The sequence below is a fragment of the Pseudophryne corroboree genome, chromosome 3 (genome assembly GCF_028390025.1).
Source record: "Pseudophryne corroboree isolate aPseCor3 chromosome 3, aPseCor3.hap2, whole genome shotgun sequence".
NCBI classification, from domain to species: Eukaryota; Metazoa; Chordata; class Amphibia; order Anura; family Myobatrachidae; genus Pseudophryne; species Pseudophryne corroboree.
The window spans coordinates 713,006,556-713,028,817 of record NC_086446.1 but is presented as its reverse complement, the minus strand read 5'-3'; the positions used below and the strand labels follow the sequence as shown (position 1 = coordinate 713,028,817).

The following is a 22,262-nucleotide window of genomic DNA, read 5'->3' as shown; positions in this document are numbered from 1 at the left end:
ATTATGACAGGAATCGCAATGCCCGTTATACATTATGCTACACACTGCAATGCCCCTGATACATTATAGCACATACAATGTCTGTGACACATTATGACACACACCGCAATGTCCGTGATACATTATGCCACACACTGCAATGCCCGATACATTATAGCACATACAATGCCTGTGACACATTATGCCACACACTGCAATGACCTTGAGACATTATACCACAATGCCCGTGATATAGTATACCATACACCGTAATGCCTGTGACACATACCGCAATGCCCTGCCCGTTATACCCTATGCCACACATCGCAATGCCCGTTATGTATTATGCCACACTGCAATGACCCTGAGACATTATACCACATACCACAATGCCCGTGATATAGTATACCACACACCGTAATGCATGACACACTATGACACACACCGCAATGTCCGTGATACATTATGCCACACACTGCAATAACCCTGAGACATTATACCACATATCACAATGCCCGCGATATAGTATACCATACACCGTAATGCCTGTGACACATTATGACACACACCGCAATGTCCGTGATACATTATGCCACACACCGTAATGCCCATTACACATTAAGTCCTACAGTAAGGCTTCTAATTACTTTTCAATTACCTGCTCGTTGTCAGGGGTTTCATGCACTGGGTGTCATGCTCGTTGCCAGGGGTTTCATGCTCTTGGTTCCATGCACGGTGCCAGGGGTTTTCATGCTCAGGGTGTCATGCTCGTTGCCAGGGGTTTCATGCACTGGGTGTCATGCTCGTTGCCAGGTGTTTCATGCACTGGGTGTCATGCTCGTTGCCAGGTGTTTCATGCACTGGGTGTCATGCTCGTTGCTAGGAGGTAGTCCTTGTTGCTAGGGCTGTGCTCCCAGTGCCACATATGTCCCCAGTGCCAGATATTCCCCCACGGTGCCAGGTACTTACATGCCCCAGTGCCAAATATAGTCGTCCCTTCCATGTGCCAGGTACACATATACCCCCCCCCAGTGCCACATATGCCCCCAGTGCCAGATATTCCCCCCCAGTGCCACATATGCCCCCAGTGCCAGATATGCCCCCAGTGCCATATATTCCCCCCCAGTGCCAAATATGCCCCCAGTGCCAGATATTCCCCCCCAGTGCCATATATGCCCCCAGTGCCAGATATTCCCCCCCAGTGCCAGATATTCCCCCCCAGTGCCAGATATTCCCCCCGTGTCATATATCCCCCCAGTGCCATATATGCCCCCAGTGCCAGATATTCCCCCCAGTGCCATATATGCCCCCAGTGCCAGATATTCCCCCCCAGTGCCATATATGCCCCAGTGCCATATATGCCCCAGTGCCAGATATCCCCCCCAGTGCCAGATATTCCCCCCAGTGCCAGATATTCCCCCCAGTGCCATATATGCCCCAGTGCCAGATATCCCCCCCCCCCAGTGCCAGATATTCTCCCCAGTGCCATATATGCCCCCAGTGCCAGATATTCCCCCCCAGTGCCATATATGCCCCAGTGCCAGATATCCCCCCCCCAGTGCCAGATATGCCCCCAGTGCCAGATATTCCCCCCAGTGCCAGAAATGCCCCAGTGCCAGATATTCCTCCCCCCCCCCCCCCGTGCCATATATGCCCCCAGTGCCAGATATTTACACCCCCCCCCCTCCCGCCGTCGCTTTTTGGAGGGACACGGAGGGCACAGCTCGTCTCTCCTGTGTCCCTCCTGCTGCATCATCTCCGGCGGCCGCGGGTCTAATAGGGGGAAGTGCCGGTTCGTGAGCCAATTAGAGCTCACGGACGGCACTTCCCCCTATTAGACCCGCGGCCGCCAGAGATGATGCAGCAGGAGGGACACAGGGAGGCGCGCTGTGTGCCCTCCGTGTCCCTCCAAAAAGCGGCGGAGGGAAGGAGACTGCAGACTGACATGCGGACGCTCGTCCGCATGTCAGTCTGCTGTAAATCAGTGGCGCCCCCGCAGCCCCTCGCCCCCAAGCCACCGCGAGGACTGCGGGGGCAGTAGTTACGCCACTGTATATCAACTTCATAAGGGCAAAGGGGATAGCTCAGCATTTTCATACTTTTTATTTTCATTTTTTATTTATTTGGGCTACGGATGAAGGAGAAATAAAATAATAACCCATATATTAATAAATACATAAAATCACACACCAATACAAAATACGTACTGTCACACACACATACATACATACATACATACATATAATCACACACCGGTACAAACATGTATACTGACACATATATACAGTGACACACAAGCACACATACAGATGGGATGTAGTTATGTGACCGCCGGTCACAGTACCTCCCCCTATATCCCGCTCCCTTACAATCCCGACGGTCGGCATGCCGACCAACAGGGACCACTCCCACCAGTGGCGGTTCTTGCCACGGGCAAGCTGTACTTTTACCCGGGGCGCCGCCTTCCGGAGGGCGCCGCACCAGGGCAAGATCCGCCACTGTGCCCCCCCGCTTTGAAGGGAACCAGACGCGTAGCGTCTAGTTTCCCTTCATTGAGAGGACCTTAGTTGTGCGGTGCGCGATGACGTCATCGCGCACCGCACAGCAAAGGTCCTCTCCATGAAGGGAAACTAGACGCTACGGTCTAGTTTCCCTTCGTGTAGAGGACCTTTGCTGTGCGATGCGCGATGACGTCATCGCGCACCGCACAGCATAGTGGCACAGACACTAGGGGTCATAATTGACCTCTAGTGTCTATGCTGTTCTATGGGAGAGACGTAATAACGTCTCTCCCATAGATCAAAGAGAAGAGAGGAGAGGAGAAGAGCGGTGCCGCCGGCGGAGGGGGTCTGGATCAGGAACGTGGATGGTAAGTATACTTTTTATTTTTTTATTTTTTTTATTTCAGCGTCGTGACCACGCCCCCAATTGAAGCCACGCCCCCATATTTTGCCCGGGGCGCCACAAGTCTTAGAACCGGCCCTGACTCCCACCCCAGCGTGGCGAGCGCAGCGAGCCCGCAAAGGGACTTGCTGCGCTCACAACCCCCCTTCCCCCCGACAGGCATTCCGCTCCCAGGATACCAGCGTCGGTATGCCCGGTCACGCATACCACAACCATACAGATATGTAGTCACACACCTATTCACATACAATCACACACATGCACACATTCATACACACATATACCAGTCAGTCACACACATACAGTGCTCCTTCCCTGAGTTATATACAGTACTCACTGTTTAGGCTGTGCTGCTCTTCTCCCCTCCTCTCTCCCATGCTGTTGCTGGCTGGCATGGCACTGTGTGTACAGTGCCGTTTAGCCCCGCCCCCTTTTCGGACCTCTGAATTTCTTGTTCACTGCAGCAGTGGCTGCAGACTTGATTAAAGACACTAGCAGTGTTGTGGGGGGTGGGGGGTTAGTAATTTGTCCCCTTTACCCCCTCTTGATGCGGCTCTGCTGTGCTGACACAGCACGCTGCAGAGATGAAACTGAAAGTAAAGTACAGCTCCCGGCAGCAAGGGCTGCTGGAGATGTAGTTTATTTTCAGTGTCATTTCTGCGATGCGGTTCGTGTGTCTGCCTGGAGCTCGAGCTCCGCCGGCTCCAAGCTATCGCTGCCGCATAGGGAGGGGGCATTAGGGGGGATTAAGTGACAGTCTCGGCGCCCTCTCCAGTCTGGCGCCCAGGTCCCCCCCCCCCCCCCGGGAAATATTAGCTGCAGAATCTCACAAAAGTATCTGATGTCAGCCAAGTAATAAATCATTGGTGACAGTATTATTCATCATCTATCATATGTCGAAACATTCATTAAGCTATCAATACCTGACACTATATGTGAGAGGTAGTAGAATTACTGTCCATCTGACACTATAGGTGAGAGATGAGGAGATGACTTACCATACCCTCCAACATTTTACACAGAAAAATCGGTACAAATCCGAAAAGGGGGCGTGGTCGCGTGTAAAGGGGGCGTGGCCACGCCCCTTTTCCTATACTTTCAATGGAAGTTTGGAGAGGCAAAAATCGGTACAGACCATGAAAAAAAGGTACTGTACCTATTAAAAAGGTACAGTTGGAGGGTATGACTTACTGACATGTACTGAGGAATTATATATGAATGACATATGATACGATATATGAGAGGTGATTGACGGATTTAACTATCATTGGATGCATCTGACACTATAAGTGAGAGATGATCCATATATCCCTAATGTGGAGACATATGTAAAGGGCACCTGGCACTATATGTGAGAGGTGACATTTGTTATGATTAAGTACATCTACTCCACTATGGGATTCTGCATATGAAACATGTCCAGGATTACACATGGTTATATATATTTTTTCTGAGGATATTAACAACCTTCTCCCGTATTAGTACAGAAGTTAATTCAATATGAGGATAGCTGACCTTCTACTCATTAGATAAAATAGCAATTAGAGAATAAGGATTGTCATATATAGTTCATCTCTTTAGCTGTAGGATATGGATGATTATTTTGTGATCTAACCCTATTTAAAGCAGTGAGTGTGCATAGTTAGCCAAGGACCTAAGAAGTGAATATCAAGAGATACAGTGTAGCGAAATTCACGACTATCACTCACAACAGTATCCAATTCCTCAGCCAGATAGTACATAATGAACTCCTAAAGGAATATAGCAGTACAAAAGGGTTACATTACTATCTAGTGAATTCAAAAGAAATAGTGTTGCAGGACATGAGTGATCACTTTGCAACAAATTTTTCCAAGTAGTCTGTCTGGGCAGTGAGCCAAGGACCAAAGAAACTTACTATAAAAAGATACAAATTTATGACTGTAACATTTACAGCTGTATCTAGTATTCTTGTTAAACAATTTACTGAAAGGAGTGTACATAGACATCAAATTTAGAGAACAAATACGCAAGAGACGCTCATTGGTTTTTAATATTTGTGTTTATTGTTTTGTGTATCTCAGTTTTGTCATGTTTACACAATAGATGTATATGTTTGTAGGATATTTCGCAGAAGTTTTCCCAGAGGACATGAAATAGAACATGTCATATATTTTTAAAGAAATGAAATAAAAGTTAATTTTTATTTATTTTTACTTAAATTCAAACCAGTGCACCAGAGACAGATCCTTTTCCTTTTTTCCCTTCTTACCCTTAGTGCATTCTGACATGATCTGTGGTAGCACCCCCATAAAATGTACGATCAGTTGATACAGTACTAAGATTTGGGGTACTCTTCTATATTTATTTAAGATAGATACAACAACTCCAGTGCAATAGTTCCCTTTCTTTCCCCTTTTCCTCCATTTAAATTGACTATGATGAAGCAAGATTGCACCCCAGGGTGACAAAAAGTATTCAGTGCATGATTATTGCAATAAAAGATGTTTTACATATCACTGACAAGCCCTCCGGTGCCCGACACGAGGATACACATGTTTAAGGGAAGGAAACAGGTTATGAATTTTCCTCCTTCCCATGAACTAAATGAGTTATGTGAAAAAGCTTGGGAAACTCCAGATAAGAAGCTGCAGATTCCCAAAAGGGTTCTTATGGCATACTCTTTCCCTACACAGGACAGGGTACGTTGGGAATCCTCTCTCACAGTGGACAAGGCCTTAACACGCCTTTCCAAGAGGCGCTACCGTCCCCTGACACAGCGGCCCTCAAGGACCCTGCGGACCGCAGGCAGGAGACTACATTAAAGTCTATTTACACACATACTGGTACTTTGCTTAGACCGGCAATTGCGTCGGCATGGGTATGTAGTGCAGTAGCTGCGTGGACAGATACCCTGTCAGCTGACCTTGATAGGGATACAGTTATGTTAACATTAGCTCATATTAAGGACGCAGTCTTATATATGAGGGACGCTCAAAGAGACATTGGATTACTGGGTTCGAGAGCCAATGCTATGGCTATTTCGGCAAGAAGAGCCTTATGGATCCGCCAATGGACGGGGGATGCAGAATCAAAAAGGCATATGGAGGTTTTACCTTACAAAGGTCATGTATTGTTTGGGGACGGCCTCGCGGACCTTGTCTCCACAGCTACCGCGGGTAAGCCTACCTTTTTACCTTTTGTTCCCCAACAGCCAAAGAAACCTCCACAATATCAGTGTTAGGTTCCTGGTGCTCAGAACAAGGGAGATGTTGCGTAGTGAGTCCAGAGCACCAGAACGTGACGCTGAAATAAGGTGTGGTGTGGAAATAGCCCCTAGCACCCTACCTCCATTGTTTCACCCGTGTGGTCAGTTCACGCCTAAGTGACTATGGTTTCTTGGGCCCACGGCAGCCGCGTTTGAAGGGCGGATTAGGTCTGCCCAACTCCGATGCCCTCAGGTCTTAGAGTGAGACAAGGCGTGAACCGAGACAGGATAATAACAAGGGGACCTCTAACTAAAGCAAACAGAAGGCTAGGGGCTACTAACAACCCTAAAACTAAGTATATGTGCGGCACGCCGCCAAAGGAAAAGAGCATCAAAGGAAATGCTGTCCACACGCCGACACAATACTGTTGTGTACCGGCGGTGACAGCATATGCAGAACCCTCTGCAAAACACCAGTAACAAATAAAACCAAAGAATACAGCGGCCTCGGCTGACGGACGCGTCAAAGCCGCTACTCACGGAACCGGTACAAATACTGGCAAACGGACAGGAACCCCCAATGTAGCCGACACAGACTCTCAGAACCGGAGGACAGGCAGAATCCCAAACGACAGACTGGTGGACACCAAGAAGCCAGATACTCGACCAGGCACAGACAAAGCCACAGGACTTCTGGACAGGAATGCTTCACGGCAGGACACGGGATCAGACACTGGAACCGACACTGGAACCGACACTGGAAGCAGCTAGACAGACACTGCTAGACAGGAGCTCAGGAACTGGCAGGGACTAGCTCAGAACTCAAGAACTCTGGAACTATCACCAGCGTCTGTGTATTGCACTGAGCCAGAATATAACAGAGAGTCCTAATTAATTATGTCGTGCAGCTGCCCTGCTGCACAACTGAGAGGTCCAATTAACAGACAGGTGAGGCTGAACACATGGGAACAAGCTGCAATTACACAGACTCACCACCGGCAGCAGACAGGAGTCTTCTTAAACCAGAGCAACGGGAAATCCTGGCCTGCAAGACAACTATAAACATAAAATAGGAATGAACCACTACCTGTGGTTCATAACAGTACCCTCTCCTTAAGGGTGAGCTCCGAACACCCCATGACACCCACGGGGAACATAAAACAAAAGTATAACATAAAATACATAACCAAAATGCAAAACAGGAATGAGCCACAGCCGTGGCTCATAACAGTACCCCCCCCCCCCCTTGAGGAGGGGTCAACGGACCCCAAAATTCAGTCTTTCCAAAACAAGGGATACAAAAAAAACCTGACACACTGGTCTAACAGGCAAGAAAACAGAAACAAGCTGTGGCAACAGCTTGTAACAGTGCCCCCCCCTTGACGGTGGCCACAGGACAAATTTTCTTTTTCTTCTTTTTACCCTGTGCTTGCTTGGCGACACCAGGAAAGGAAGAAATCTCTGGCTCAAAAAATTCTTCAAAACATATAGGTCGAGCAATCAGATGCTTCTTCCGTCTCCTACCAGCGTATACCCCGGCATATAAGAAACCTCATCAGTTTCGGAATCTGAGAACAGACCATAGATTAATTCGATTTCCCTAGGTACCGAAACTTTAGAAGATTTCCTGTAGGGAGAAGACAGGAAAGCACATCCAGTAGCAATGGTAATAGGCTGTGATTTTTGTGCCGAGTTTACAGTATACGGTGGACTCTCAGCATATAAGACGGGTGACCTAGAGGAACCTGAACCAATTTCTTTGGAACCATATCTCTTAATAACTGCATCACTGAATGCCGGGGGATCCTGAAGAATGAGATCTTCAGCTTTCATTAAGCTGGACGCCCACTCAAAAGGCTCTCCTCTAAAGGAATATATCAGATAGAGCACAAGGTTCTCTGAAGTGATGCCCAGAAATGGTCTAGACAACAAAATGGTGTAATAGTGTTTGTAAAGCGCCAGAAATTGGACTAAGTCCCCATCAAAGATTATAGATGTTGAGATATCAACAGAGTCAGGATCTGCTTCCTTCCCATCTGACTGACTAGAGTGCTTTGCTAGGACCTGGTCACTACTGACCTTACTCGAGGCTGTGACTTTCTGAAACCCACCGGGGGCAGTGACTTTCTGAACCCCACCTGGGGCAGTTGCCCTTGGAACCCCACCTGGGGTAGTGACCCTCGGAACACCCTCTGGGGCAGTGGCCCTCGGAACCCCCTCTGGGGCAGTGGCCCTCGGGAACCCCCTCTGGGGCAGTGGCCCTTGGAACCCCCTCTGGGGCAGTGGCCCTCGGAACCCCCGCTGGGGCAGTGGCCCTCAAAACCCCCGCTGGGGCAGTGGCCCTCGGGAACCCCGCTGGGGCAGTGGCCCTCGGGAACCCCGCTGGGGCAGTGGCCCTCGGGAACCCCGCTGGGGCAGTGGCCTTCGGGAACCCTGCTGGGGCAGTGGCCTTCGGGAACCCCGCTGGGGCAGAGGCCTCGGATTCTTTTACTGGGACCGGGCCGTCAGCCTCCCTCTCTGGGACCGGGCCGTCAGCCTCCCTCTCTGGGACCGAGCCGTCAGCCTCCCTCTCTGGGACCGGGCCGTCAGCCTCCCTCTCTGGGACCGGGCAGTCAGCCTCCCTCTCTGGGACCGGGCCGTCAGCCTCCCTCTCTGGGACCGGGCCGTCAGCCTCCCTCTCTAAATCGATAATTATCGAAACTTCTCCCGGGACTATGACCTCCGGGACTTTTGCTGAAGCTATAACCTTCAGAACCTCCACTAACGCTATGCCTCTTAAGTCCTTTCCTGGGGAAGCGACCTCTAGACCCTTCTTTGGGGCTGTGTCTCTCGAGACCCCACTTGGGGATATTACTTCAAAGATCCCTTCTGGGGTTTTGCTTCTCGACTTCCCTTCTAGAACTATGGTTTTAGACACCTTCTCTGAAGTTGCGCTTTTCAAGTCCATACCTGGGGTAACAGCTTCTGAGACCCCTTCTGGTATTGACACCTGAGCTATAATATTCGATGTCCCTCTATGACCCAGGGCATCGGGTACCGCTCCAGGACTCTGGGCATCGGGTACCGCTCCAGGACTCTGGGCATCGGGTACCGCTCCAGGACTCTGGGCATCGGGTACCGCTCCAGGACTCTGGGCATCGGGCACCGCTCCAGGACCCCGGGCATCGGGTACCGCTCCAGGACCCCGGGCATCGGGTACCGCTCCAGGACCCCGGGCACCGCTCCAGGGGTTTGCAACTCTGCTTCAACAGGAAAATCAAGAGAGGAGAGAAACATTCTCCTTTGGTTCCTGAATCTATAATGGGGCTCCCTAGTCCAAGGACCCCAATTATAGGACAGAGTGCTTTTTAGTGTGGGTTGTGTGACAAGTACCTCTGCCACAGTAGAGACAGGAGTAGGTCTTATAGCCTGACTCAACTTGGCCAGAGGGCAGGACTTGTCGCCACACTTTGGCTTGCGCAACTCACAGGTCTGCAGATAGTGGCCTAAACCACCACAATATAGGCATAAATTTAAGTTTCTGCGACGCAGACGCTCCTCTTCTGAGAGCCTGGGCCGCAGAAAACTTTTAAACTTTTTCTCTCCAACTGAACCTGAGGATTCTCTTGTCACCATATTGTGAGCAAGAGTCTCTTTAGAGGTAGATGAACTCTCAACGTCTTCTGGCAAGATAAGCAAAATGTTAGTCAGAAGGTTTTGCAGTTGTTTTAAGGATTGCTGCAAAACTTCCAGTCGCTCAGGTTTCAAAGCACTGAAAGCAGAGTTCAGGGCTGAGAGAGACGCCTGCAGGGCTTGCATAGTTGGCATAGGAGGATTTTAAACTAAACAAGACAAGACTAAACTAGACTAGACTGGACTGGACTTTTTTTTTTTTAAACTAGACAAGACTGGATTCTGCACACCGGACTGGATTCTGCACACCGGACTGGATTATGCACACTGAATTCTAGACAGGACTGGATTCTGCACACCGGACTGGATTCTACACACTGAATTCTAGACAGGACTGGATTCTAGACACCGGACTGGATTCTGCACACTGAATTCTAGACAGGACTGGATTCTAAACACCGGACTGGATTCTGCACACTGAATTCTAGACAGGACTGGATTCTAAACACCGGACTGGATTCTGCACACTGAATTCTAGACAGAACTGGATTCTAAAACACCGGACTGGATTCTGCACACTGAATTCTAGACAGGACTGGATTCTAAACACCGGACTGGATTCTGCACACTGAATTCTAGACAGGACTGGATTCTAAACACCGGACTGGATTCTAAACACTGAATTCTAGACAAGACACTGGACCAAAAAAGAAAAAACTACTATTTAGCTTTGTTTCTTTTTTGTTGTATGGCTGGTGATAATATTAGGTTCCTGGTGCTCAGAACAAGGGAGATATTGCGTAGTGAGTCCAGAGCACCAGAACGTGACGCTGAAATAAGGTGTGGTGTGGAAATAGCCCCTAGCACCCTACCTCCATTGTTTCACCCGTGTGGTCAGTTCACGCCTAAGTGACTATGGTTTCTTGGGCCCACGGCAGCCGCGTTTGAAGGGTGGATTAGGTCTGCCCAACTCCGATGCCCCCAGGTCTTAGAGTGAGACAAGGCGTGAACCGAGACAGGATAATAACAAGGGGACCTCTAACTAAAGCAAACAGAAGGCTAGGGGCTACTAACAACCCTAAAACTAAGTATATGTGCGGCACGCCGCCAAAGGAAAAGAACAACAAAGGAAATGCTGTCCACATGCCGACACAATACTGTTGTGTACCGGCGGTGACAGCATATGCAGAACCCTCTGCAAAACACCAGTAACAAATAAAACCAAAGAATACAGCGGCCTAGGCCGACGGACGTGGCAAAGACGCTACTCACGGAACCGGTACAAATACTGGCAACCGGACAGGAACCCCCAATGTAGCCGACACAGACTCTCAGAACCGGAGGACAGGCAGAATCCCAAACGACAGACCGGTGGACACCAAGATGCCAGATACTCGACCAGGCACAGACAAAGCCACAGGACTTCTGGACAGGAACGCTTCACGGCAGGACACGGAATCAGACACTGGAACCGACACTGGAAGCAGCTAGACAGACACTGCTAGACAGGAGCTCAGGAACTGACAGGGACTAGCTCAGAATTCAAGAACTCTGGAACTATCACCAGCGTCTGTGTATTGCACTGAGCCAGAATATAACAGAGAGTCCTAATTAATTATGTTGTGCAGCTGCCCTGCTGCACAACTGAGAGGTGCAATTAACAGACAGGTGAGGCTGAACACATGGGAACAAGCTGCAATTACACAGACTCACCACCGGCAGCAGACAAGAGTCTTCTTAAACCAGAGCAATGGGAAATCCTGGCCTGCAAGACAACTATAAACATAAAATAGGAATGAACCACTACCTGTGGTTCATAACAATCAGATGCAGTCCTTTCGGTCGCATAGATCCAGAAGAGGTCGGGGCTCCTCTTTCCTCGCCAGAGGCAAGGGTAGAGGCAAGAGGACACCTGCTGCGGCTAGTTCCCAAGAGCAGAAATCCTCCCCGGCTTCCGCTAAGTCAACCGCATGACGCTGGGGCTCCCCTGCGGGAGTCCGCACAGGTGAGAGCACGCCTTCGACTATTCAGCCAAGTCTGGGTTCAGTCAGACGTGGACCCTTGGGTGATAGAAATAGTCTCCCAGGGTTACAAGCTGGAATTCGAAGAGGTGCCCCACGTCGATTTTTCAAGTCAGCCTTAACAGCTTCTACCCCAGAACGGGAAGTAGTGCTGGCTGCAATTCAAACGCTGTGTCAACAGCGAGTGATTATCAGGGTTCCCCTGAGCTAACAGGGAAAAGGGTATTATTCAACCCTATTTGTGGTCCCGAAGCCGGATGGTTCGGTCAGGCCCATTTTAAATCTAAAATCCCTAGACCTGTACTTGAAAAGATTCAAATTCAAGATGGAATCGCTCCGAGCGGTGATAGCCTGCCTGGAAGGGGGGGATTTTATGGTGTCACTGGACATAAAGGATGCTTACCTTCATGTCCCCATATATCCCTCTCATCAGGAGTACCTGAGATTCGCGGTACAGGATGGTCATTATCAGTTTCAGAAAATTATGGTGATCCTGCGCAAGCAAGGAGTCACGATTATCCCATACTTGGACGAACTCCTGATAAAAGCGAGGTCAAAACAACTACTGGAGAACGTGTCACTCTCTCAGAGAGTGCTTCAGCAACAGAGTTGGATTCTCAATCTGCCAAAGTCACAGTTGGTTCCGACAACTCGACTGACGTTCCTAGGCATGATACTGGACATGAAACAAAAGAAAGTTTTCCTCACGTGGGAAAAAGTCCAGGACCTCCAGAACATGGTCCGAGACCTGCTAAAGCCGAAAAGAGTGTCAGTTCATCAATGCACTCGGGTTCTGGGGAAAATGGTGGCAACTTACGAGGCCATTCCCTTCGGCAGGTTCCATGCAAGGACGTTTCAATGGGATCTTCTGGACAAATAGTCCGGGTCCCATCTACAATTATCAAAAAATAACACTGTCCCCCAGGGCCAGGGTGTCTCTTCTATGGTGGCTGCAAAGTGCTCACCTTCTAGAGGGTCGCAGGTTCGGCATTCAGGACTGGATCCTGGTAACCACGGACGCGAGCCTCCGAGGATGGGGAGCAGTAACCTTAGGAAGAAATTTTTAGGGACTGTGGTCAGACCAGGAGTCCTGTCTACACATCAACGTGTTGGAACTAAGGGCCATATACAGCGGCCTTCGACAAGCGGAGGGTCTTCTTCGCAACCTACCGGTTCTGATTAAATCGGACAATGTCACAGCAGTGGCTCATGTGAACCGCCAAGGCATGACAAAAAGCACAGTCGCAATGGCGGAAGCCACCAGGATTCTTCGCTGGGCGGAAAATCACGTAAGCGCTCTGTCAGCAGTCTTCATTCCGGAGCAGGCTTCCTCAGCAGACACGATCTCCATCCAGGAGAGTGAAGACTTCATCAAGAAGTCTTTGCAGAGATAACGAGTCTCGGGGGAGTTCCTCAAATAGACATGATGGCGTCACGCCTCAACAAGAAGCTGCGGAGGTATTGTGCCAGGTCCCGGGACCCTCAGGCAATAGCAGTAGACGCTCTGGTAACACCATGGGTATTCCAGTTGGTCTATGTGTTTCCTCCTCTTCCTCTCATCACAAAAGTGTTGAGGATCATAAGACGAAAAAGAGTACAGACAATTCTCATTGTTCCAGACTGGCCTCGAAGGGCCTGGTACTCAGATGCTCACAGAAGATCCTGGGCCTCTTCCTCTGAGAGAGGACCTGTTACAGCAGGGGCCCTGTCTGTTCTAAGACTTACCGCTGTTACGTTTGATGGCAGGGCGGTTGAACGCCGGATCCTAGCTGAGAAGGGTATTCCAGAGGAGGTCATACCTACTCTAATAAAGGCTAGGAAGGAGGTGACGGCAAAACATTATCACCGTATCTGGCGGAAATATGCCTCTTGGTGGAAGTTTCTCCACTTCCTACAGACAGGAGTGGATATGGGCCTAAAGTTAGGATCTGTTAAAGTACAGATTTCGGCCCTGTCGATATTCTTTCAGAAGGAATTGGCTTCTCTTCCAGAAGTCCAGATTTTTGTAAAGGGAGTGCTACACATCCTGCCTCCTTTTGTGCCCCCAGGGACACCATGGGACCTGAACGTGGTGTTACAGTTCCTTAAATCACACTGGTTTGAACCCCTTCAAACGGTGGAGTTGAAGTTCTCACCTGGAAGGTGGTCATGTTGTTAGCCTTGGCATATGCAAGGCGTGTCAGAATTGGCGGCCCTGTTTCACAAGAGCCCTTACTTGATTTTTCATGTGGATAGAGCAGAAGGGAGGACTCGTCCTCAATTTTTACCTAAGGTGGTGTCTTCATTTCATATGAAACAACCTATAGTGGTGCCTGTGGCTACGAGTGACTTGGAGGATTCCAGGTCCCTGGATGTAGTCAAGGCCTTAAAGATTATGTATCCAGGACGGCTAGAATTCGGAAAACATAAGCATTGTTGGTCCTGTATGCTGCCAACAAGATTGGCACGCCTGCTTCGAAGCAGACTATTGCGCGCTGGATCTGTAACACGATTCAGCAGGCTTATGTTACGGCAGGATTGCCGTTACCGCATTCAATAAAGGCCCATTCCACTAGGAAGGTGGGCTCTTCTTGGGCGGCTGCCCGGGACGTCTCGGCATTACAGCTTTGCCGAGCAGCGACTTGGTCGGGTTCAAACACTTTTGCTAAATTCTACATGTTTGATACCCTGGCTGATGAGGACCTAGCATTTGCTCAGTCGGTGCTTCAGAGTCATCCGCACTCTCCCGCCCGATTGGGAGCTTTGGTATAAACCCCATGGTCCTTACGGAGTCCCCAGCATCCTCTAGTACGTAAGAGAAAATAAGATTTTAAACCTACCGGTAAATCTTTTTCTCCTAGTCCGTAGAGGCTGCTGGGCGCCTGTCCCAGTGCAGAAAATCTGCAAGACTTGTATATAGTTATTGCTTACATAAGGGTTATGTTACAGTTAGAATTGGTCTTGGACCGATACTGTCGTTTGTTCATACTGTTAACTGGTTATGTGTATTCCAGGTTATATGGTATGATTGGTGTGGGCTGGTATGAATCTTGCCCTTAGATTAACAAAATCCTTTCCTCGTATTGTCCATCTCCTTTGGGCACAGTTCTCTAACTGAGGTCTGGAGGAGGGGCATAGAGGGAGGAGCCAGTGCACACCATACTAGAAAGTTCTTTTAGGTGCCCATGTCTCCTGCGGAGCCCGTCTATACCCCATGGTCCTTACGGAGTCCCCAGCATCCTCTACGGACTAGGAAAAAAAGATTTACCGGTAGGTTTAAAATCTTATTTTTTTGTTGCATTTTCGATAATATATGCAAATATGACATCAGTTTTAAAAAATGGATGCGAGAAATAAACTTACCTTCTGCTGATTCATCCGGGAGTGAGGTGTAAGTTGTATCAGGGGTGTTATTAAAGACATTAATTAATGTATTTGGGTTTTCCCCAAGTAGGCCCAAATAGTGTAAGGGGTAGGTACACAAACATACTTGGGTGGAGGCACTGACATTAGATGAACAATACCCTCAGTAAAGATGTACAATACCCTCAGTTAAGATGTACAATATCCAAGACATTACTAAGAGCTAGTAACCCTAAGTAAAGTAAGGAATTAGTCCCGTTAGAGGTTAAAAGGGGGTTACATTGTTATAAACTGCAATTTAACAATAAGTAAAATTGAGGTTCTTAGCATAATTTTTGGTCAAAACTATGAGCCCACCTACCATGGCCAGGTGGCCTCATCAGGTGGGTCCCTAACATTCCTAAGGTTCAAGCATGGGAACCACCAGGCCAGCACAACCCAACCTCACTAAGGCATCACACTAGTGAAAAGTAGCAGTTTAAGTTTGTTTCATCTGCGCTACAGATTTTTTCACAAACATTATTTCTGTCATCTCATTCTGGATTATTATCATATTTTATATGGTGCCACAAAAGTTCCACAGCGCCTAACAAAGTACATAAACAATTGAGGAAAACAAGAAAACAGCAACATACAGTACAAGAAAATGCAATATAGGCACATCTATATGATAAGTCAGAAAGTGTGTGTGTGTGTGTGTGTGTGTGTGTGTGTGTGTGTGTGTTTGCCCTTCATTCATGGCCAGAGTTTTGTATGGCTGATATGTACCAGTTTAGGTTTGGGTATGGCTTACCGGGGGCTGGGATCCCAACAGTCAGCATCCCGATGCCGGGATCTTGGCCGCAGAATGCTGGCCGAGGGGGGAGTGCAACGAAGACCCTAACCTATGGGTGTCCTGGAAACCCACGAGTGGGAATAGTCTCAGCATGTCGACTGTCGGGATTTGGAGCGGGCGGGATGTAGGGGACGGTAATGTGACCGCCCAGTGGAAGGGGGATGGGGGAGGCAGGCAGAATGCCAAGGATGAGCAGTAAGTCAACTGTCACACTGAACCTGCACTGACAGTTACTATCTAATCTATCATTCTCTCAAGCACATTTTCATATGCTATGGCTTCCAATGTTGGTCTGCAGAGATTTCTGCTCAGCAGTGATTTCTGTTCTGCAGTGATTTCTGAACCGCAGTGTTTTTGTAAGCTATACTAATTTATCTTCTGTAAGTCAGTCTGTTTCTGATATACCCCATTCCAAACAGTCAGTGAATACGCCTGCCTGCACTGTCATTTATTCCTAAATTAGATTGTTATCCTGGTGTGTATTGACTTCTGTCTTCCTTTTCAAACCTTTCCCCTTTTAGTATATGCCACATTCGAACTAAGTTTAGTTCGTTTGAGATCTCAGCATTCAAAAGTGTGGTTCTTTTCAGGACTATTGACTGTTAAGGCATAACTAAACACTAATCTGCCAATCTGCTGATGCTGCTACACATGCAGCCTTGAGGGCCATGGAGGCGGCAGCTGCAAGACAAACCTGCCAGCCTGCCAATGATGTTCAAACTGCAACCTCAACAGCCATGGAGGCTCCAGCAGCAAAACAAATAATCTGCTAGTGCTGCAAGAACTGCAGTTCTCATATTAAAACTATGGCAAGACTTTAAAAATGCTGCATTTCACTATGATACAAATATCTAGTATGAGATGCACCATAAAGTAAATATTGGGAACATGTCCAGACAATACATGCACTGCAGTGCTAAGACACCTGGTATGTCTTGCTGTGGGGGCAAGCTGAAACTCCTACCACTCTTGGACCCACCTGAGCCACTTAAGTGTTTTTCTCAGACATTCAAAAATATAACTCTGCTCTCCAAATGACATCCATTGGAGCAACAGGTCCAGTTGATGAGTCAGTAGGAAGTGCGTACAAAAATGAATTAGGCACTACATGCAAAATCTTGGAGATGGGACCTGGAGGAGATACTCAGTAGGTAGGAGAGGCGGAATGCATTTGTGCAGTGAAGAGGATGGATGGGAGTGTAAAGGGAGATAAGGTCAAAGATGTAAATAGGACAGAAATGAGTGAGGGCTTTGTAAATGAGTGTGAGAAACTGGAATTGGGTTCTGAGGGGAAAGGGAAGCCAGTGTAGGGTTTGTAAGACCCCTTTTACACTCGCACTCACGGGTCACTCCCGGGATGCTTCCCGGGATGCATTCCCGGGACTGACCCCTTTCACACTGCACTAAGACCTGGGATCGACCCGGGACAGCCCCATTTACACTGATCCCGGGATATCCCTGCAAATTCATATGTATGTCATTAGAAATGGCCTTGGGCTCAGAAAAGATGACATCTTCTTTTCTGAGCCCAAGAAAGCTCCAATCCGAGGCCTTTTAACAGTCCCGGGATAGTGAATCCCGGGACGAGCCCTTTCACACTACACAGCTTCCCGGGACGGTCTCGGGACCAACCCTGGTCGAGACCAGGGTTGAAATCCTGGGATGCTCGACCCGGGAAATTGTCCCTGTACCCTTTCACACTGACAAAAATCCCGGGATGATGCGCGTTCACGTGCAAAATCCCGGGATTTTCATGCGAGTGTAAAAGGGGTATAAGAGAGGGATGACAAACATGGTATGTTTTGGAGAGGACATACAGGACAGTATAGTAATAAATAGGGCATTGTGATCACTTATTTATTCATTCAAACTTATAAGTGATATTTTGGCCTATTTATTACCATACTAGAGCGCTGTGTATTTTTTTCTTTATTTTCTATTTTTGACTGACTATCCCACACAGCTGCTTACTGTTGGTAATTGAAAGGATCTCTATTTCAGCACTTTTTGAGTGAAGAGAGACAGTAGACAGGTAGGTTAGATAGAAGATTACAGTATTCCAATCTGGAGATGACCAGTGAGTGGATGGGGGTCTCAGTAGCATCCAGGGTGAGATAGAAACAGTAGGACTGCAAAAGGCACTGAATGTGTGGTTTGAAAGTGAGGGAGGAGTCAAGGATAACTCAAGGATAACAGTGCACTCGGGGACTAGAGGAGATAGTAGTGCCATCAATAGATAATGAAATTGTGGGATCTGAAGTTATGCTGGAAGGTGATCATCTCAGTCTTAGCACAGATAACAGAAAGTCAGTAGGAGATACAAGTGAGAAGAGAGAGGGATAGGTCAGGGGAGGAAAGGTAGATCTGAGTATCATCACCAAAGAGATGATATTTGAGGCCAAACGATCCAATGAGCTCACCTTAAGATCATGTATAGAGGAAGAATAGGGGAGGTCCAAGAAAAGAACCTTGGGGGACACTTACTGTTAGTGGAAGTAGGGGGAATGGAGTCATGAGAGGAGACAGAAAAGGAAAGGTCAGAAGTAGGAGGACAGCCAGGAGAAGGTAGTATCACACAGACCAAGGGAGTAAAGGATTTGCAGGAGGAAGGGGTGGTCCAAGCAGTGTCCATCACACATGTTATGCTCACACAGTAGTGGTGCCCCTCACATGTTATGTATATCAGCACTGTGATGGCAGAATAATGAGGCTGCTGTTATACATGTGATAGCTGCAGCACAGTAAAGAAGACCACACACACTAATGCTATATATACTATAGACTCTGTACATGGGGCACACTACAAAGCTACTGTAGATAACACAGATCACTCCAGGCAATCAACTCGGTTATATACCCATGGACATGGAAGCTAGGACCCCGTGGCCGCTACCATGCACCATGCATGCGCCTCACTCCCCCTCTGCCAGCTGTTTCATGGGAACATACCTTCCGCACCAGCCCCTGTGCTGTCACCACTGCTTCCGCCAGGTAAAAGACACATCATCACGGCTGGGCAGGCGGCTTTTACCAAGAAGTTTGGGTGGGGGGGTGTACCGAATGTGGCCGCCTCGGGAACTGGCTCCCCCGTCACAGGCCCGCTAACTGGGCGTCCCTAGCAACCGGACAGGACACCTGTTGGTAATGGTGCAGCCCGTTCTTCTCCCCGGCAGCGGTATGGGGGCAGAGCATGGCAGGGGCTGGAGGTGAGGTTCCTGGCCGGTTTACTGCTGCTCTCCTTCACACAGATTGCTGGAGAGAACACAGATCTCGGTATGTGAGGGAGCTGCAGGTTACTGTCTTGGTTAATTTCGGTTCTGCCAGCAGCAACAGCGAGGGGGGATAGCACCTCTTCAACACGGCGCCTCCCTGCTTTGCAGGAGCTGCTCAGCGGGTAGCGCCGGCTCTGCCTCTATCTGTTTAGAATGTAAGCTTTCAGATGGGGCTCTTTCCTCACCACTCCTTGTCAAATCTAGCTTCAATGATTTGCCCTACCTATTCCCTATACTTGTCACTTCTTAACTGCAGTTTTATTGCAAAACTTGTATCTTTGTACTGTCCATATCCATATAATGCTGATGTGTTCTTTTTTATTTTAACTTTTCCATATATAACAAGCTTCCTGAAATCACACCTCCTGTAGTTTGTGTTAATTAGGACCCATCCCTTCTGCACACTGGAGGCAGCCATTTTTAGTCTTAACCAAAACTGAAAATAGTGCAGCTTAGTAATTTACCAGGGACCAAGCACGAGGCATGCAGTGATTTTATCTTTTACAACTTTAGTTCTGGAGAAATGTAATACAGTCACAAGCGGTTAGGCGAAGAAATATTTCACAAGCGTATGCCTCCAATTTCTACAACATATCAAGAAAATACAATCGATTCAAAACGTAAACTTCATTATTGTGCATGTAAAAGTGATATTCATTCAAAATAATCAGTCAAATACTTTGGTTCCAGTCATACTGTGTTTCCTTCATGTTTTATAATTATTTATATATTTTTTTCTTCTTGAAGATAGCACCGTTGTCAAGAGGATTCTGGGAAGTGTTATTGTTTCTGTTGGCACAAGTATTAATATCAGGTTCTTTCCTGACCATTGTCAGGTACATGACTGATGCACTGTACATGATTCTGAAGCACATAGTCCAATGTGAGCGGCTGTCAGGCGTTAGGCTACCAGTTGTATTGCGGAGCTGTAGGTTGTCGGGGAGGATAAGGAGGTCGGAGTGGTGGCTGTGGCCCTGTACCAGGAACTGGTGGTCTTGTACCAGGCATTGGTGGCCTTGTAGCTGCCACTGGTGGTCTTGAAGCAGGCACTGGTGGTCTGTTGTATGATCACAAAGAAAGTGATATTAAAATGGAAAGTAAAATGATCATAAATTACGTATTTACAAAAATGACCAGATATCTCTGTACAGACCGGCTTTGCGCTATGTGAGGACAAGTACAAAATGTTATTTACATTTTTAACAGACATTCTTTTTCAGAGTATAATGAGCGTGTTCTCGGAGCTTCCCGCAGTATAGTGTACTATGTACGTTCTCATTTTAGAACTCCATATATTTTTCCAAGCACCAGTGCCTCGGAACACTGCAGGTAATGTTGATTAACGTGAAGTGAACACTTGCCAGAAACTCTGTGTATACAGGTCCATTCACTGAATTTGGTATTTGGACAATCAACGTTAAAGCATATTTATCTGGTTTTAAGAACCCCTGATTTTAACAGATGACTTTAGGTAACTGGAATGCAAATTTAAAGTTATTTTATGGCCACTCTACGTCATCGGATGTTAGGATGTTAGAAATATTTCAAGTTCTGAAAAGTATAAACAAACATTATATCTAACTGCAGGGAACATGCTGACGCCAGCTGGGTTATTATGACACCGTTCTCTTCCCTAGGGAAGTGGATTGAATCAGGGCACTTCTCCGTTCTTTCAGGAGTCAGGGTCAATTTCCCAAATTTTGGGGCTCTCCTGGACATTCCAAGTGAGTAGGCAATTATAAAACTCAATATTTTAATTATAAGCTTAAAATTAAGAAATGTAATCAACTAATTACTTAGGTTCTCAGATCCTTACTTTAATAATAGTTGTTCCTGTCCATCAGAAAATGGTATAGATGAAGGCATACCTCCCATCCATCCACATTTTAGTGGGATAGTCCCATTTTTCAGAGCCGCAGTGTCCCGCAGTGTGTGTGCCTGTGTGTGTGTGTGTGTGGGGGTGGGGTAGGGGGGTGGGGGTGGGGGGGGGGAGTGTTGGTAGGCCCCTTGTCATCTGCTTAGCAGAGCAAGCAGTGTAAATTCACAAGAGAGAGGCACTAGGGGCATGCCCAAAGGCTTCTGGAGCGCTGCCATGCCCCCTTTTTGGACACGTAAAGGTCTCGATTTACACCTCCCAAAAGCTGAGAGGTATGATAAAAGGTACAAACCTGCGTGGAAAATGATGGGATATGGTAAAGACATCAGAAAAGTTACTGTCCTGTGAAAAAATAAAACAGAAAAGACTTTAGAATTTCTTTATAAAAGAAATAAAAATAGCGACCACATAAAAGACTACGGGGTATATTTACTAAAATTCGTATTTTCCCGTCTGAGGTCAAAGTTCAATCACGAATGACATCGAAAGTGTAAAGTTGCAACTTTTTGAATTTATTACGACTAATTTACTAAGCTGTCGTATTCTGCATTTTCGGATTTATCGATGTCGATGTCATTCGTTTTTTTTTTGCAGTGTTTTACGTGAGTGACTTGTAAAACACTGCCGACTTTAATACAATGAATCTCGGCCGGATCTGAGACATCCGTGCTGGGCTTCATTGTGCACCTTTTTAAAAATTGAAATCAGTGTTAAAATAAAAAAAAAAATTGCGTGGGGTCCCCCCTCCTAAGCCAAACCAGCCTCGGGCTCTTTGAACCGGTCCTGGTTGTAAAAATATGGGGGGGGAAATGTCAGGGGTTCCCCCATATTTAAACAACCAGCACCGGGCTCTGCGCCTGGTCCTGGTTCCAAAAATACGGGGGACAAAAAGCATAGGGGTCCCCCGTATTTCTGAAACCAGCACCGGGCTCCACTAGCCAGATACGTAATGCAACAGCCGGGGGTCACTTTTATCTAGGTCCCTGCGGCCCTGGCATTACATAACCAACTAGTCACCCCTGGCCGGGGTACCCTGGAGGAGTGGGGACCCCTTCAATCAAGGGGTCCCCCCCCCTCCAGCCACCCAAGGGCCAGGGGTGAAGCCCGAGGCTGTCCCCCTCCATCCAAGGGCTGCGGATGGGAGGCTGATAGCCTTTTTGTCAAAAAATGAATATTGTTTTTAGTAGCAGTACTACAAGTCCCAGCAAGCCTCCCCCGCAAGCTGGTACTTGGA

At 47.8% G+C, this 22,262-nt stretch overlaps 2 protein-coding genes and 1 long non-coding RNA gene across 3 annotated transcripts in view; 1 reads left to right on the top strand and 2 right to left on the bottom strand.

The window, feature by feature from the left end:
- Positions 1-3,444, bottom strand: part of PSTK (phosphoseryl-tRNA kinase) — a 109,688-nt gene extending 106,244 nt beyond the window's left edge. The window contains exon 1 of the mRNA XM_063962135.1: positions 3,221-3,444. The gene's annotated coding sequence lies outside the window, so the exon portion shown is untranslated. The remainder of the gene's footprint in view (positions 1-3,220) is intronic.
- A 15,049-nt stretch (positions 3,445-18,493) lies between these two features.
- Positions 18,494-22,262, top strand: part of LOC135056681 (uncharacterized) — a 49,904-nt gene continuing 46,135 nt past the window's right edge. The window contains exon 1 of the long non-coding RNA XR_010244044.1: positions 18,494-19,086. This is a non-coding gene — a long non-coding RNA (uncharacterized LOC135056681). The remainder of the gene's footprint in view (positions 19,087-22,262) is intronic.
- Positions 19,470-22,262, bottom strand: part of LOC135056676 (disintegrin and metalloproteinase domain-containing protein 9-like) — a 189,823-nt gene continuing 187,030 nt past the window's right edge. Inside the window, exons 21-22 of the mRNA XM_063962128.1 lie at positions 21,321-21,370; positions 19,470-20,209 (exon numbers count right to left, since the gene is read on the bottom strand). Of these exons, the coding sequence (XP_063818198.1) occupies positions 20,059-20,209; positions 21,321-21,370 (201 nt within the window). The 3' untranslated portion in view covers positions 19,470-20,058. The remainder of the gene's footprint in view (positions 20,210-21,320; positions 21,371-22,262) is intronic.